At 50.6% G+C, this 16239-nt stretch overlaps 1 protein-coding gene across 9 annotated transcripts in view; it reads right to left on the bottom strand.

Moving 5' to 3' along the window:
- PXYLP1 (2-phosphoxylose phosphatase 1) overlaps nt 1-16239 on the bottom strand; it is a 70002-nt gene that overhangs the window by 24250 nt on the left and 29513 nt on the right. For 6 of the 9 annotated variants that reach the window (XM_057740024.1, XM_057740026.1, XM_057740027.1 and 3 more), the window contains one exon: nt 10192-10323. In XM_057740024.1, coding sequence (XP_057596007.1) covers nt 10192-10270 — 79 coding nt within the window. In that variant the 5' untranslated portion in view covers nt 10271-10323. Of the gene's footprint in view, nt 1-8186; nt 8260-10191; nt 10324-10616; nt 10743-14433; nt 14892-16239 lie in introns of those variants that run through there. The other 3 variants (XM_057740031.1, XM_057740030.1, XM_057740032.1) reach the window with 3 other exon arrangements.

The raw sequence follows: 16239 nt of genomic DNA, 5'->3' as shown, positions 1-16239 counted from the left end.
GGTGGGTCTCATGGGGCTGAGGACTCAGCTCCTGCCCCAGGCTGTTCCCAAGCTCTTATCTCCTCCCTGCCTGACCATCTTCTGACATTTGAGACCTAAATCCACAGGATGGCCAGAGCGCAGGGGCAGGAGTCCCACTGTGACCTGAGCCTGAGCCCAGCTGCGGCCTCCTGGAGGGGCCAGGAAACCTCACACTCCTCTGGGGCCACTGGTAACTGTCCTTGACCTAACTGGGTCCCTTGAGTTAGATGCTGCAAGCAGCAAAGACTCCAAATCAAAGAAACAAGACAGATCCCGAAAAAAGAACTATGACAAGAACCTCAGCCATCCTTAACCATCTCAGGGCCTCGATCCCCTCTACCTTACCTTTGAGAATCTGATAAGAGCTACTGATCCTCATCCCTGAAAAAGGACTGCATACAATTGCTTTTAAATTTGGTTTCTGGGGGTTCACAGCACCCCTGAAACCACATGAGACAACGCAGACGTCCATGGACTCAGGCTGAGGACTCAATGCACCTGGAAACAGGTTTCCAATTTCAACACCCTTGAGAAGAGGTTTTTTTCTTTTTACAAAATGAAAAGGGATCTTTACAATTCATATAAACAGATGTTCCTCCTAAAATAGCCATCAATACTAAGGAATAAAAAGAAGTGAGTCACGCATATTCTTACCACCCAGAGAACCCCCAGTGAACGCTACCATGTGTGTGTGGCTGGATGTTCTGCTGGAGGTGAAACTGCTCCTGTGGGAATGGTGATGGGGTCACTATGGCCCCAGGACATTGCTTCCCCTTCCCCCAAAACAAAAAGTTTTCTGTGTTTTCAAAGGTCTGCACCCCATTGAGGCCACCAAACTAACTGCTCAGAAAGGTGGGTCAAAGCTGGTCATTTGGTTCTGTGAAAAGGATCAAAAGGAAGAGCGGCCGGGAGGTGAGAGAGCCTTGGGGAGGCCACCACAGCGAGAGACCACGCACTGCAGCGGCGCCAGGCCCTGAGGTACCTGGACGCTTGTGAAGACCGGCCATCCCACCCTCTGGTGGAAACCTGGGGCTGGAGAGAAGCAGGGCTGGGCTCCAGGCTCCCCAAGAGGCAGACCCCTGGCCAGTGGGGTCCAGCCCCTCAGATGACACAGGAAAGAGAGGGAAAGAGACAGGGAGGGCAAGAGGTGATCCCGGAGCCCGAAACAGTTAAATCAGAGAGGGCTCCACAGCGTGGCTGACTCCCTGTCCCTCGCACGCCCGGCGGCCTGGCTCTGCGGGGCCTCCGTGAGGCATGAGGTGCCGGCGCCACGCTGGCGGGAAGGATGGTGAGACGGTTCCAGGCTCTCTCTGTGTGCACTCCTGACTTCACCTTCTTATTCAGGACTCAGATTCTGTCCCCCAAGATCTCATTCCTGATCAGTCTCAAAACCTCCCCCTCCAACCCCTTTCCCCAGGTGGGGAGCTAACAAGATCACAGGGCTCTGTGCCTCTGATTACCACTTACCTCACTTCAGGTTTCTTTCTTTCTTTTTTTTTTTAATGTCGTCAGCTTGGAGCCCTGCTGCCAAGACAACAGGAGTGGGGCCCACGCTGATCTATGCAAACTCCACCGGGGCAGACTCCCACTGCTGCCCTGGCTCACCTCCATTCAGTGCGCGCTACGCTGTCAACATCCCGAAGCTTCCTCTCCGATTTTGTCTCCTTCTTCACACGGTCTTGGCGACGGGCACATACTCTCCTGAATTCACTGACTCATGTTACTGACACTTCCTAATTTTCCTAACTAGCCCTGATCGTTTCCTCTCCTCTAAAATGGGAGATTCCCCTTCTTATCAACACTGCTGACTACACACACACACACACACACACACACTCACACACTCCCATATAAAAGTACCACGTGTCCTTTTAGTAAATACATTATGGACAACCTTCCAAGTCAACACAGACAGATCTATGTAAACACGGTGTAACGGATGCTGCAGTACTTCCTGCTGGACACTTCGTTGACATCTCTTTTTCCTCTTACAAGCAGTGCCGCAATAAACATCTTCGAGCATACATCTCTGTCCTCCGGTCTATTCTTAGGAGAAATTCTCTAAGATCAGAAACAAGGAAGGAAGGAAGGAAGGAAGGAAGGGGGAGAGAATGAGAGAGAGAGAGAGAGAGAGAAACAACATCCACACCCTGGAAGAAAACTAGAAATGACCCATGGACATAAACGTGTCCCATTTTTAGTTGGTGGAAGGAGCTGCCTGATACATGATACTCTCACCGCCTCCAATATAACTATGACATGAACTTAAGATGTGATAAAAGCTGATTTGTCAGACTTAATTTTGTCACTTATCTACAGAAATTTTTGATATTTAACTCTATGTGATAGCTGGACATGAAACATTCAAAGAAAAAGCAAAATTAAAACTCTCAGAAATCAAAATAAATCTCCAAGAAAAGGATCAAGCTTAATTTAAAAAATATTAAATAAAAAATTTGTTTAGGACCTAAGAACCCTTAGGTTAAAAACGCAAGCCTTGGGGCTTCCTAGGTGGTGCAGTGGTTAAGAATCCGCCTGCCAATGTAGGGGACACGGGTTTGATCCCTGGGCCGGGAGGATCCCATATGCCGCAGAGCAACTAAGCCCATGCGCCACAACTATTGAGCCTGCACTTTAGAGCCTGTGAGCCAGAACTATTGAGCCCATGTGCTGCACCTACTGAAGCCCACGTGCCTAGAGCCCGTGCTGCGCAACAAGAGAAGCCACGGCAATGAGGAGCCCACGCACCATAATGAAGAGTAGCCCCCACTCACCGCAACCAAAGAAAGCCCGCGCACAGCAAAAAAAGACCCAACACAGCCAATAAAATAAATAAATTAATTAATTAATTAATTTTAAAAAACCCAAAAAAACCAAACAATAAAAAACGTTATTAAAACAAAACAAAAGAAAAAAACCCGTAAGCCTTCATTTTAAATTTACCATTTTTTCTGACTTCAACTCACCAAAATGAGGAATCTTACTGTGATTTTTAAATACACAGTACATTAGAGTCTTGGCATCCTGAGGGTTGCATCCTCAAACCTTTGCCACCAAAACATATTAAGATCTTCATGAATTCTGGGGAAATACACACAAATCACCCAGACACACACGTTTCTCCATAAAATGGACACCAGAGAGAGATGAGGGAATGACGAAGCCCCCCGGCTGGAGGGCAGGACGCAGGACCAGGCCAAGGACCCCGCGCGCAGCTGTGATTATGCGCGTTTGTCCCTTAGCAAGTCCCCGCCACCACACGCCACGGACCTGCCGGGGGCTCACAAAGAGCTGGAGCCGCAAATGCCAACAGCCGACCTCCTCGAAGAGTGGGCTGGACTGAAAGCCAGGGTCTGATGGACCAAGGCGAGCGTCCCAACACCCAGGCACCTTGCAGGGGGGCTCCTGGCTCTCTCTCCTGCTCCGAGGCGATTTTCTTTTAATTTACACACTGCTCTACTAAGCCTAGTTATTCTCTTTCCTAGGAGACAACAGACCAAAGCAACATGAGGCAGGGGACATGGGGGCTGGAGGATACAGGAAAATGATGGCTCTGCAGGGAAGGAAGGTGCCAGGGAAACTACTGGATGTACAGACATCACTCACTCACACACACCCTGCTTATACATACACACACACCCCACACACACCACTTACACACACACTGCACACACATCACATACACACCACTTACACACACCCCACACACACATCACATACACAAACCACATTCACACACACACCTCCACACACACCACATTCACACACACCACATCATATAAACAGCACTTACACACACACCCCGCACACATCACATACACACGCCACTTACACACCCCCCACACACATCACATACACACACCCTGCACACATCACATACACAAACCACATTCACACACACACCCCCACACACACCACATTCACACACACCACATCATATAAACAGCACTTACACACACACCCCGCACACATCACATACACACGCCACTTACACCCCCCCACACACACATCACATACACACACCACTTACACACACCCTGCACACATCACATACACAAACCACATTCACACACACACCCCCACACACACTGCACACATCACTACACACACATCAATACACACACCACTTACACACACACACCACATATCACACACACACATCACATATCACACACACACATCACACACATCACACACACACATCACATTCACACATACACCACATATCACATACACACACCACATTCACACACACCACGTTTACACCCATCACATACACACGTCACTTACACACACACCACACCCATCACAGACACACACCACTTACACACACCCCACACAGGCACGCACATAGCTGGTCAGGCGGGGGCTCCTCACCTGCCCGTCTGAGACCCTGAGGCGGGTCACCTGCCTCCCTGGGCTTTGGCCCCGCCCCCCGCCGCTGCTCTGTCTCTCTCACGACCTCTCCTCCTCCGTCCGCCCAGATCTCACCTTTGCCCTGTCCTCCCCGCCCTCTGCGGGCACAGGGACTATGAACTCTGCAGCGGACAGGGCTCGGCAGGTAGGCTCACGGCCCCCACCCAGCTGCTGGCCGCAGCCGAGTGTCCCCGCAAGGGGCTGTGGGCCTCGGCTCGTGGACCGTCTGGTTCTTAAAAGAGGGGCTGGCAGTTTAGGTGAAATTGCCTAGTTTTAAAACATTGGTGAATAAATTTTCAAATGTGAAAACACTGGTTGGGCCAAACAAAACAAACCCACAGGCCACGGGTCTGGAGCTGCCCCCTCGTGCTCCTGGGAGACCAGGCAGCACGGAACACGAAGGCGCCACACGGGGGCTCTGACAGGGGCTCTCAGGCTCAGCCCCTGGAATCCTCCCTCCAGCAGGACCCCGCACCCACTGGGCCCTTGGGTACCTCCAGTGGCCCCAGTGCACCTCACTGACTCCCCAACTCTTCCCCCGGCTCGGCCCCCACCTCCTCCAGCGGCCTGGGCTTGTCCTGCTTCTCTGCTTGCTCAGAGCACTCCCCCCAGGCCTCCTCGTCCAGACCCAGGGAGCCATCGGCCCCACACGGTTGACCTCCCAGACTATTCTGGGCACTTCCTTCGGCCTTCGGGACACGTGCCCCAGGTGGAGAGGGGATGTCTGTGTGAGTGGCCGCGTGGATGCATGAATGAAGGCAGCATCTACTGAACCTCCGAGCCAGGCTCCCACGCGGCACGGTAGGACCTCCCCTTCTCTTTCTTCATGCTGGTCCTGCTGCACCACCCGATCAGCTGAAAGTCCACAGACCCACCTGCTGCTCTCAGCTTCACTCCTTCCTTCTGCGGCCAACACCTTCATCGGACCACCCTCAGCCTTTAACTGGAGGTGGAAAGGGGTCCCCGAGGCGTCTCTCAGCGTCACCCTCCCCCAGACACTGAATGGGCAGCACCCAAACTCTGTGCACATCAGAACCCCCAGGGAGTCCTCCCTCCCCCAATTCTGATTCTATGGGGAGGGGCACAGATGTGCTCTTTTCTGTTTTTGGAACACACATTTTAACAAACTCCCAGGGCGACTCTGATCAAGTGCTTTGACAAACACTGTACCAGACTGTGGTCTTTCCCAGGCACAAAATGATGATATGCTGTCTTCCCGGCTTCAGCGGCTCCCCGTACTTTCAGGATAGAACGTGGTGACGGAGGTGGCCCTGGCTTTTGTCCACCTTCACAGCTACACACAGGTGACTGACCTGGTCCTGCCCTCTCTTGCTCTGCCTTTGCACACCCACCTCCATCTGCCAGGAATGCCCTTCCCAGCTTCCTCTTTGGACAACTCCCAGCTTCCTCTTTGGACCATCCCTCAAGGCTCAAGCTCAGATGTCACCTCCTCTGGGAATGAATCTTCCCTGACCTCCCAGGCTGGAGTGGCTTCTTGTTCTCCATCCTCTCACGTCACCCTGCCATGAGTCATCTCTCATTCATTTCATTTAACAAACCTGCATGTGGTGATTACCATGTGCCAGGAACTGTTCTAGGTGTGTTATAAATATCCCAATGAAATACCAACTCTCGTTATCCACATCCTACACATGAGGAAACCGAGCCATGGAGAGGGTAGGAAACGTGCCTGAGCTCACGTAGCTGGCAAGTGGCAGGACAGGGATCAGATCCAGGCAGTCTGGCTCTGGAGTCCACGTTCTTTCTCACCTCCTCGTGGGGCTGCCTCTTTCCTGTCCCAGCACATTGTACACTGTGTTCCACATATCTGCTCGGGATTCTCCTCCACTAGACAGACCGCTTCCGTGCCTCTTGGGCGATGAAATTCCCAGCTCAGGGCCCAGCACACAGTGGAACGTTTGCTGAAGGACAAGGCTATGCAAACTCATGGTGCTGGATCAACAAGGAAAGATAAAATTCCCAAAACCTCAGAGTCCGAAGAGGCTTTCAATGGGTTTGGGTCCAGTGACCTGCCTGCTGTTCTATTCTTCATAGAGCAACGCTCCAGGGTGTACACACTGCCCACTCCACCTCTGCAAGATGGTGACAGTCAGGAGGCTTCACCTGACACTTAACTGAAACGCCTCTCCGTGGTCACCAGGCCACACAGGGCTGGTCTAATTCCTCCTGCAGATAATGGATAGAGATAAGGGCTCTTCCGATATTGAAGACAACCTTCTTTTTGGCCTTCACTTTGGCAGGTTAACCCTCCCCTCTTCTCCCTGGGAATCTGAGTTTCCAGTTCACCTTGGGCATCTCCCTTAGAAACCTGCTCTGGTCAACCAGGGCCCTACCCAAGGTACAGGAGCCCCAGTGTAGACTGACCCCTGTCATGGCCAAGGAGCTCTGATCAAAAAGAAAGAAATGCATGATATACTATTTCAAAAGCTCTCTCCACAAGTGGCTGAAGCAGCCTTTGGGACACCAAGAGCCCTGGATTCTGACGATGACGCATCATGACAGGACTCTGTACTGTTTACATTGACTGCGCTTCCCCGAGCCAAGGGTTTTTCCGCAAACCTCCCTTCTCACGCCAATGTCTCAAAGTAGCAACAACGAACTCCATTTTACAGAAGAAGAAACAGAGGCTCCAGGAGGCCACGGCTGCCGAGGGCACACAGCTGTTGAGTGGCACAGCTGCATTCAAACCCACGGCTGCGGTTCCAGGGTCTGGGAGCTGAGCCCCTGCCACGCTGCCATTTTGGGAACGGTGGTTGGAACGTGGTGAAATGAGCACGAAATAAGCACGAAGGAAAGGCTGTGCTGAGGCAGGAAAAAGGACGATTACAAACAAGCAGAAAAAGCAGCATGATAAGGAATCATCCACAAGTCTTCAGAACCCAGTGGTCTCTTCCTGTCGCACTGAAGGAGTCCCTCACTTTGAGAAGTTATTTTCCCACTTGTACTCATTTTAACTAGAATAACTAGTGATATTTATGCCTTACTTGTTCCTTTCTTCGATTCGAATATCAGGAATTTCAGAATCCCTCTATTTCCAAACTCAAACACATCAAGGACTTGAAATTACAAAATGAGTGATTTTCATTACTGTCTATTAGCATACAGCGAGTCATTACTACCATTTAAAATAAACATAATTTAAAAAGTAAATTAAAATAAGCATAGTTTGAGAAACTACAAACTGTATTTTAATGTTTTTTTGTATCCTTTCCCTACCACCTTCACCCCAACAGTGTAGAAAAATATCCAACACACGTAAGCACTTAATAAACATATGTAGGTTCACATACACACTTTCTGTACCGAGAGGAAGAAATGCTTAATTTAACAACCTGATTTTTTCATTGTTACCTGGGTCATAACTTTCCCATGAAAAAGAAAAACTCTCCACAAGATAAAATAAAATATACAATCATTTCAGAAAACAAATAATACTGTTCACTTAAAACATAAGAAAATCAAGTTCTATTTGACTGCCTCAAATATAACACCTAAAACAATCACATGTTCTAATCTGGTACTCACAAATTAGTCAAAAGAAATGGTAAAGAAAAAAGTCCATATAATTTAGGGTCAGAAAAAAAATATAAGTGTTACTTAGCAGACACCTTTGTATTACGAATTAGTCCAGTTTCTTACACCATAATAATCAGCAACCAATAAAGCAATTAAATAAATAGATTTAACTCAATTTTCACAAAAATTGTTAAATTCTAAAGTTAGTTTACCTAGAAGCAGAAGAGCAGTAAGAACGTCCATGTCTTAATATCTTCCCGAACTCCAACGTATTCAAGAATAAAGACCTCAGACCCAGGCAGGCCAATTTACCCTGCAAAATTTTTCCTAAAAAAAGTACCGCTGAAAATTGGCTCTCCTAAAACAGAAGGTACTTTCAGAAGAGTTATATAAGCAAAACACACAGGCCAATTCAGTGACGTGGAAACCACCTCATTCAAGAGAAACGCAGCAAACACAACTAACCCACATTCACGTCTCCGAACCTGTCAGGGTCTGAGAATAACAATCGAGGTTGATTGTAACATCCCACCTCTCCAACGAAAGGAGGGAAAGTTTTTAATGAAAAGTTAAAAACAATTAAATGAATGAAGTCCTAATATACTTTCTGGAAAAGATTCTTTTTTTTTTTTTTTAACAGTTCATTAACTACCTGGAGTATCTTTAAACTTCTTATGCACACTTTCTCTTGACCTCTTTCCCTATTCTGGAAGGATAAAGTGAGTATTTTTAATTCTCTTTGCTATTAGAAATGCCTGTCATATGCATTAGATGTATACATGGAATATGGCACAAATTGGAGGTGAAGCAGAGAAACTTGCTCAAAGCCTCCTCCCTTGAAACCACTTATTCCAAATGCCAAGTCTTTCCCCCGTCCCGCAGCACACTCAGAACATCCCGCTCTCGCAGCCACCTGCCCTTCCTTCCATCATGCAAACAGAGACAACGCCACCTCCTCACAGAGCTGTCCCAGGCAGGAATGGGGGCCAAGCTCTTGTCTCCCACCCATGAGGGAGAGGTGGAAGGTGGAGGGCAGGTGGGTGGCAGCAAAAACATGATTGCAGACATGGCACAGATGTTTTCCTGGCTTCAAGCACACAGCACCAGAAGGACTGGGAATTAGAGGCAGCCTGCTTTCTAGAGCAGGTGTACATTCCTTCACCCAGTTTAGCGTTCCAGAGACCTACTGTGCGGCTGGCAGTGCTGGTTCCCGCGATAAGGAGGGAAACAGACATGGGCCCTGCTCTCAAAAAGCAGACAGTCTTGCAGAAGGAAAAGACACAAGAACAAAAAACTATGATACGGCATGGCTAGTGTAAGGAGGGGAGCAGGTTCAGGGCACCCTGGATGTACAACCAAAAAGCCCAGACCCAGTTAAGGAGTCACAGGATGTTCCTGAAGAAGATAGGGCTGAGTGAACCATGGGGAGGAGAGGACGGAAGGGAGGTGAGGAGGAGAGCAGTCCAGGCAGAGGCGGGATGTGGGCTCAGAGAAGAGCCTGGGTGTATGGAGAATGGCAAGCCACTCGGCAAGGCTATGGAGTAGAGTTCAAGGTGAGACAGGGGCCCCGGGAAGGCAAGGGGCCTCCCAGAGACTCCCCACTGAAGGGTGACAAGCAAGGAGGTGCCGGGTCAGGTCTGTGTTTGAGGACGACCACCCTCGGGGAGCAGGGGGGCGCACAGATTTGGGGCCCAGCTTGAGCACAAGCTCCGGGAGAAGGGCAGAGTGCAGGCCCGTGGACCGGCTTCCTCAGCTGTGCTCCTGCCTCACCATGTCGGGTCTCCCAAGCACGGCCCTGCTGCCCAGGGGCTGGGTTTGGTACTGGGACCTAACCCCCCCACCCTCCCTCACAATGGACACCCAGCCCCCAAAGAACCAACGGGTGGGCCAGACACCTCTGCTGTGTGGCCTGCCATGAGGACACACGCCGACCCCCGACTGTCTTTGCCCTGGGAACCTGAACTAAAGATCCAGGGATAACGAGGCAGCTGAGGAATCCAGGGAGAAGCCAAGGACACGTCACAAGGCCTGGTGGTTGCTCCCGTTCCTCGCAGGCACAGAGGCACACCCACCCACCACCCGCACCACCCACAGAAAGGCTGGCTTGTTTGAAAGCTCATTGCTCGTTTAAAGAACAAAGGCTTTGGGACCGACGTGCTTCCCCCCCACGGGGCCTTCTGTTCCGGAGCCCAGGACCCGCCCGCCGGCCGCACTCACAGAACTGGAGGCTGAGGCTCAGGAAGGCCAGCAGCGCAGCCAGCGCCAGCAGCAGCACGAAGCGACTGCGGAAAAGCATGCTTCTGCGCTTTATCGCCTCCTCATGGTTCCGCCTCCAATCAGGAACATGTCCTGTGAAGAGAGGAGAGGCGAGACACATGTGTTTCGAGGTGGCACACCAAGCCTGTCCACTGAAGATGACCCAGTGAGCCCCGTCCTCCTGCAGGGAAGCGTGAATCCCCGTCGGGGAACGATCGCGCGCTGCTGCTGAGGTCTTTGCCCCCAGATTAGCCCCGCGGAGGAGGCGCCCTTCTGATTAATAAGTGGGAATGGTTGGAGGAGGCTTCGTTTATCTGACCTCCACAGGGAGGCAGATTTTACAGCACGGCCTTATAAAACGGACAGGGTGTCTACTGAGCACTTACGGTGGGCCAGACACGTGAAGTCTTTATGAGGACCAGCAAACGCTCACCCCATGCTGACCCTGAACTTCTAAATCTTCAGCCGTTTCTGATGAACACTTCGCTAGGATGACCCTGCTTCTTCAGCGTCAGTCGTTATCCTGAATGTCAATCACTGCCTCGTGCCCCGCTTTAATGCCTTTAGGGATGGCTGGGCTGTGTCGAGGATCTGTTCCTACACCAAGTAGCCCCATCTGCTAATTAGAGAGCTGCCCCGCATCGTGGACCACTGGCCCTATTTCAGCTGCATCCACGGGTCTTCCTGCAGCCCCACCCACCATTCTACTTTCCTCCGACCATGTTAGAACAGTGCAAAAGGACTTTTAAAAATGCCGAATGACGCTCTAAACGTCCCTTTTGTGAAGACAGTGAATGGTTGCTATGGGTTTTACCCCATCAGTCTCAGATACCAAGTTTATTTCCTGGTTCTCATTGGGGTTTAAAATAGAACTTGAAAATCACAGCCTCTTCTGAAAAGGTTCTTAGCCACCGCAAGATTATAACAGTTATTTCAAACCCGATTTTAGTGGCAGGATCTTTTTCTCCTTCAAATACAATAGAAAAGCAATCAGATAAAAGCGCACCTGCTAATGTGGTGAGGGCTGCACAACTCTATGAATATATTAAAAGCTACTGAATGATACACTTCAGGTGAGTTGTTTGGTATGTGAATTACATCTCAACAAAGCTGTTTAAAAAAAAAAAAAAGCACATGTGCAGGCAACGACGCAGGAGCCTGAGCCCAGAGGTCTCTTGCTTCCCAGCTGCCCTCCCCCCACCCACCCTACCTCCACACCTGGGGTCCTCAAGGGAGGTTGAGAACCACTCCTTTAAAAGACCTGTCTGACTTTCTACCACAAGAGAACACTGGCTAAAAGACGGACGAAAATACACTTGCACTTCACAACAGCCTGTAGGTCAAGCATCTGGCAACTCTGTTAAAAAACAGGTTCCAATTTATACCTTCAAATGAGCACTGCCTCTGTCCCTTTAGTCACCACGCCTATCCGGGGGCCAGTGCTTCATGTCCCAAGATGATCTCCCTCCTGGGGATACTCACCAGCCTCACAAGCTCTCTGGCATTACTGGCTAAAACAAATTCACGACCCCGGCTGATCCCACCCAGGATTTCATATATTTGGGACCCCCCAAAACTGTTTTCTGTTTCCAAAAACTCAAACTCCCCATGGCCTCCCGCTGGGGGTGTTTGCAAGGACACCCACAGACCCTGAAAGCAACTCACCAGAATCTGCACGTGGTGAGGGGCCAAGGCCAGGACTTTTACACTGAACCCCTGAAGTGGCTGAGGTCACAGTAAGAGACAGGATATGTGCCCACCTGACGGTAGCCCTGTAGTTGTTCCCTCCTGAGGCAACAAAGAGGGTGAAGCCTTCATGTGGACAAACCCCAACCCTAGATGTAAAGCATCAAGCCTGGGTGGCTCTGGGCCCCTGATCCAGGCTGGCGAGTGCCTCGCCTGGGGTGTCTGGGAGGCATCCTAGTCCATTCTTTCGTATCCTTGACCTTGGGGGTGTCCGTGGCCATGCTCATCTGATGGTTCAACAGTAACCATGCCCCTCCCCGCCCAGAGGAAAACAACCTAAGTCAGATCCAAATCACAGTCTCTCCATCCGTCACCCTGGACAGGTTCTGCTGCCTGGCCAAGCTCCCAGGGATGAACATGGAAGGCACCGAAATTCAGCTGCAAACACTGGCCAGTATTTCCAAAACACACCCCAGCTGGGTGGGATGTCCGTGTTCCCTCTGAGCAGCCTCCCCTGGGCAGCCTCCAACCCTTGCTCCACTCCTCCAGGAACCAGGAACTTCTAACCGTTCAAAACCATCCATTCCCTTAGGTTTCCCTTGACATGCGTGGAGAACAGGCTTGGTAATTTCTAACGTGCAAGCAGAAAATCGAAACTCAAGGGCACAAGGTTATTAAGTGGTGATGACAAGATACGAAATGAGATCTGTGCCTCTTGCAGTCCATGTACCTACACAGAACAAGTTAACTCTTGGCATGTGCCACTCACCAGCTGCCCGAGGACAGCTGGCTGCTTCTGGCTCACTAGCCTGTGGATTTCAGAACCTCCCACTATCTCAGTCATTCCTGATTGGATTTATTCTACTTTACAATGACCCTCTTATAAGGGGATCCTTTTAGTTTGGGGAAGGTGAGTGGGGTGTGTGACTGGAGATCAGATCATAGAATGGTGAGAAGGTTCAGTGCACTGTCTCCTTTTGGGTGGGTGTCCCTGTACCCCAACAATAAATATGCTGGGGCTTTCCTTCATGCCTTCCTCTCCCTTCTGCTACGCTACCACCCTCTTTTGAGGCTACCACCACCTTTGGAAGGGCTCCTTTTCCATTACACAAATGTCTTGAAGCGCTCCTGCCTGGCTGATGGCCTTTGGGGTCTTTCCGAGTTCTGTTAGAAGGGACAGCACTTGCTGCCTAAAGATACTTTTTCATGTGGGACCACATCAGCAGCACATGCAGAGAAAGGGCACAGCACTCTGGAGGCAGACCGACCTGGGTCAGAACCTCAAGCTTGGTGACCATGGGCCAAGTTACTTAACCTCTCTGAGACTCAGTTTCCTCATCTGTAAATTGGGACTAATTACCTGGGGATGTTGTGAGGACTAAATTAAAGGCTAAGTACAATCCCCAGCATATGGCAGACACTCGAAAGAAAATGGTTTTCACTAGCTTTGTTACCTACCCAACTTTTGTCAGTTCACTCTGCTGCTTCCTCCCTCCTCCTGGGAAACAGGGAGAGTTTCTTACCCTGTTTGTTGGTTCCTCCAGCTCTGTGAGTACTAAGTGGTCACATGTTATCACCCCCACCCCTCTTTCTGTCACTCGGGCTCAAATGCCATCTTCAGCCTCTCACTGTGGGCCTGGGATGCAACCTTGCTGCCCGGGGAAACCACCCGCCCCTGATTTCTCAGCCTGGTGGTGTCTCTTGCTTCAGCAGCTCAGAGACCAGGCTTGTCTCTTGGTTGCTCTGCATTTGGGTGTAGGAGGTGAGAACTTTCTTCTGGTGCTAGGCTAGACTGGCCCTTTAACCACTTCCTGCCTCCAGCCTCTTGGGAGATTTTCCACCACACTTACAGACCGATGAGGCCACCAGAACCGCTAAGTACACTGCCTTTTTACACGAGGATGAATCACCATATGGTTCAGAGTCGTCTTCAGATGGGCATCAGGTGGAAACGACTGCTTTTGCTAAGTTAAATCTCAGGCTTACAGACAGGTTTGATTTGCTGCAGTGACGGCCCCCAATCTGTTCATGTCTTTCTGTACCCACAGCCTCGTGTAGTCTCCTCCCAAACTGACTCTAAGCTTGGACAAGGTATGTGCTTTGGCCAATGAGAAGATAGCAAAGAAACTGCAAACAGAGGCATGGAAAGTACTTATGCATTAGGGCTTGTCCTCCTTGGCTGCTTTTAGAACAGCAAGACCACTGTGTGAAGATACCCAGGCAAGCTGCTGGAGCATGAGAGAACACACGGGGCCAAGGCAAGCAGTCCCGGCTGAGGCGCTCTTCAAACAACCAGCCTGCCAATCACCCGACACGGGAGCAAAGCCAGCCCAGACCATCCAGTCCAGCCACACCACCCATAGATGGGGATCTGGAGTGTCAGCCCAGACTAAAAGAACTGCGTGGCCAAACCCCAGCTCACAGCAAACAGGTTAAGGTTGCTGTTTTAAGCCACTAAGTTTTGGGAGCTTGATACATGCAAAGCAAAAGCTAACTATTCCAATAAAGAGAAAATACCTTGGGTCTTTACCAGGAAATTCCAAGCCAGGGTCTAGATCTCCATATCCTCATCTTTTTTCACAGGCATCCCATGCAAAAGCTCCATCTCGTCTACCTTCTTCAATATGCTGAGGGCTTTTTGGGAAAGGGGCTATATTTAGTTCCAGATTTAAAATACTGAAGATATGCTGGGTTAACCAGATGGCTGGGATCATGTGACTGCCTTACTGCTTTTAGTTCTTGGGCTACTGACATCTCCACATATCTGTGGCTTTTCATTTGATGATACAGGCCTCCATCTGGGAACACCCACCACTTCCCCTTGATATGCTCTGGGTTTCTGTGCCCCTACCTTCTGACTCTCCCTTGGCAGATTGCAAATGGCAAATCATGGTCAGAATCTCACTACTTCCACTGGGTTAGGCCCAGCCTGGTGTGCACACAGCCCAGGGGCGGGGCGGAGGGGGCAGCACATTGACACCAAGGCATGAGGTAAACACATACATGCCTTCTGCTGGAGCTTCTTTTCCCAGAAAACTTGGAGAGGAAAGGCATGCTCTTTTCTTTTTTGTTTTTAATGGTTACAGTATAATGATATAATGCAAAATTCACATGGCTTTGAAGTTTGCATTTGCAGCTGAAGCTAGGACTCCAATGTGAGAACCCGGTGCATGGCTCCGCCTTGGGTGTTTCTTCACTTCTTCAGTGGAAGAGACTCAGGAGAGCCCTGATAGAGTGGAAAGCATGAGCTTCAGAGATCGGCAGATCTGCGCCAATCCCCTGCTCTGCGGCTGTTTTCTGTGTTCTCTTGACAGCTTCACTTTGCTGACTTTCAGGTTCCTGATCTTTAAATAAGATTGGGGGGAAGAGTGTAAAAGAGCAGGAGGGTGGTGAGGAATAAATATAATACGCAGAGCACTTGGCACAGAGCAGGGATGTGCTGTGTTTGACTCTCCAGCCCTGGAGGAGTTATACAGACCCCTGCCCACCATCTAAACACAAAGATTCGGCCGTTTCCCTGAGCTGCTGCTTCTGCTCCATGCTGTGATTCCCCTTCCAAGTCCTGGGCACGGGCCACTTCCCTATGCACCAGCCCAGCCCCATCCACCAGGGCGAGCAGCCACGTTTGCAACCCTTTCCTGCCCCTGCCCCCCCAAGCCTGCCTTCCTGGGAGCTGACTCAGCTGTGGTGTCCCGCCTCACCACAGGTTTCCCAGCCTGGAACATCTGTCTCAGCTTCTGTTGGGCCCCACCCTAAGAAGACAGGATTACCAGCCAACGGGCTCTCTCCGTCTCTGGAGCCCAAGCCCAGTCCCATGCTCCAGAGCCCCTTTCTCCTTTCCCGTCCCCGGTGAGGAGGCTCTTGGCCACTCAAGAAATCAAGCGTTCCTTGGGTTCCCTTCTGGCCATCTTCCTGTATATTCCCTCCACGGGAGTTTGGAGCACGCACAGCCCTGGGGTCTACTGCAGCTCTTCTAGACACCCCACTGAACTTGTCCAAGTCATGCCAAGCGACAGCCTGGACTCAGCCCACAGCAGAAACCCCACAGCCTGCTCACTCACAGCCCAGAAAGCAAAGTCCACAGGAAGAGTCACTGCCACACCAGCAGGGTGAGATGCTGGGGGATTGCGACCTACTTCAGCACAGCTCCTACCTCTCCTAATCCTAAAACTGTTACCAAGTCCAAGCCCACTCTGCTTGCTGCACAACAGGCCAGTAAATTGGAGAGGAGGTGTCGAGGCAAGGACGGAAAGCCGGCAGACTGAGAAGATGGTAGACTGATGTCTCCAAATAACCATCTTATCTGGGTTTGGATCCAGTTTC

Source organism: Hippopotamus amphibius, chromosome 6 (assembly GCF_030028045.1).
Source record: "Hippopotamus amphibius kiboko isolate mHipAmp2 chromosome 6, mHipAmp2.hap2, whole genome shotgun sequence".
NCBI lineage: Eukaryota > Metazoa > Chordata > Mammalia > Artiodactyla > Hippopotamidae > Hippopotamus > Hippopotamus amphibius.
The sequence above is the reverse complement of the archived record's forward strand: the minus strand, read 5'-3'. Positions and strand labels throughout refer to the sequence as shown.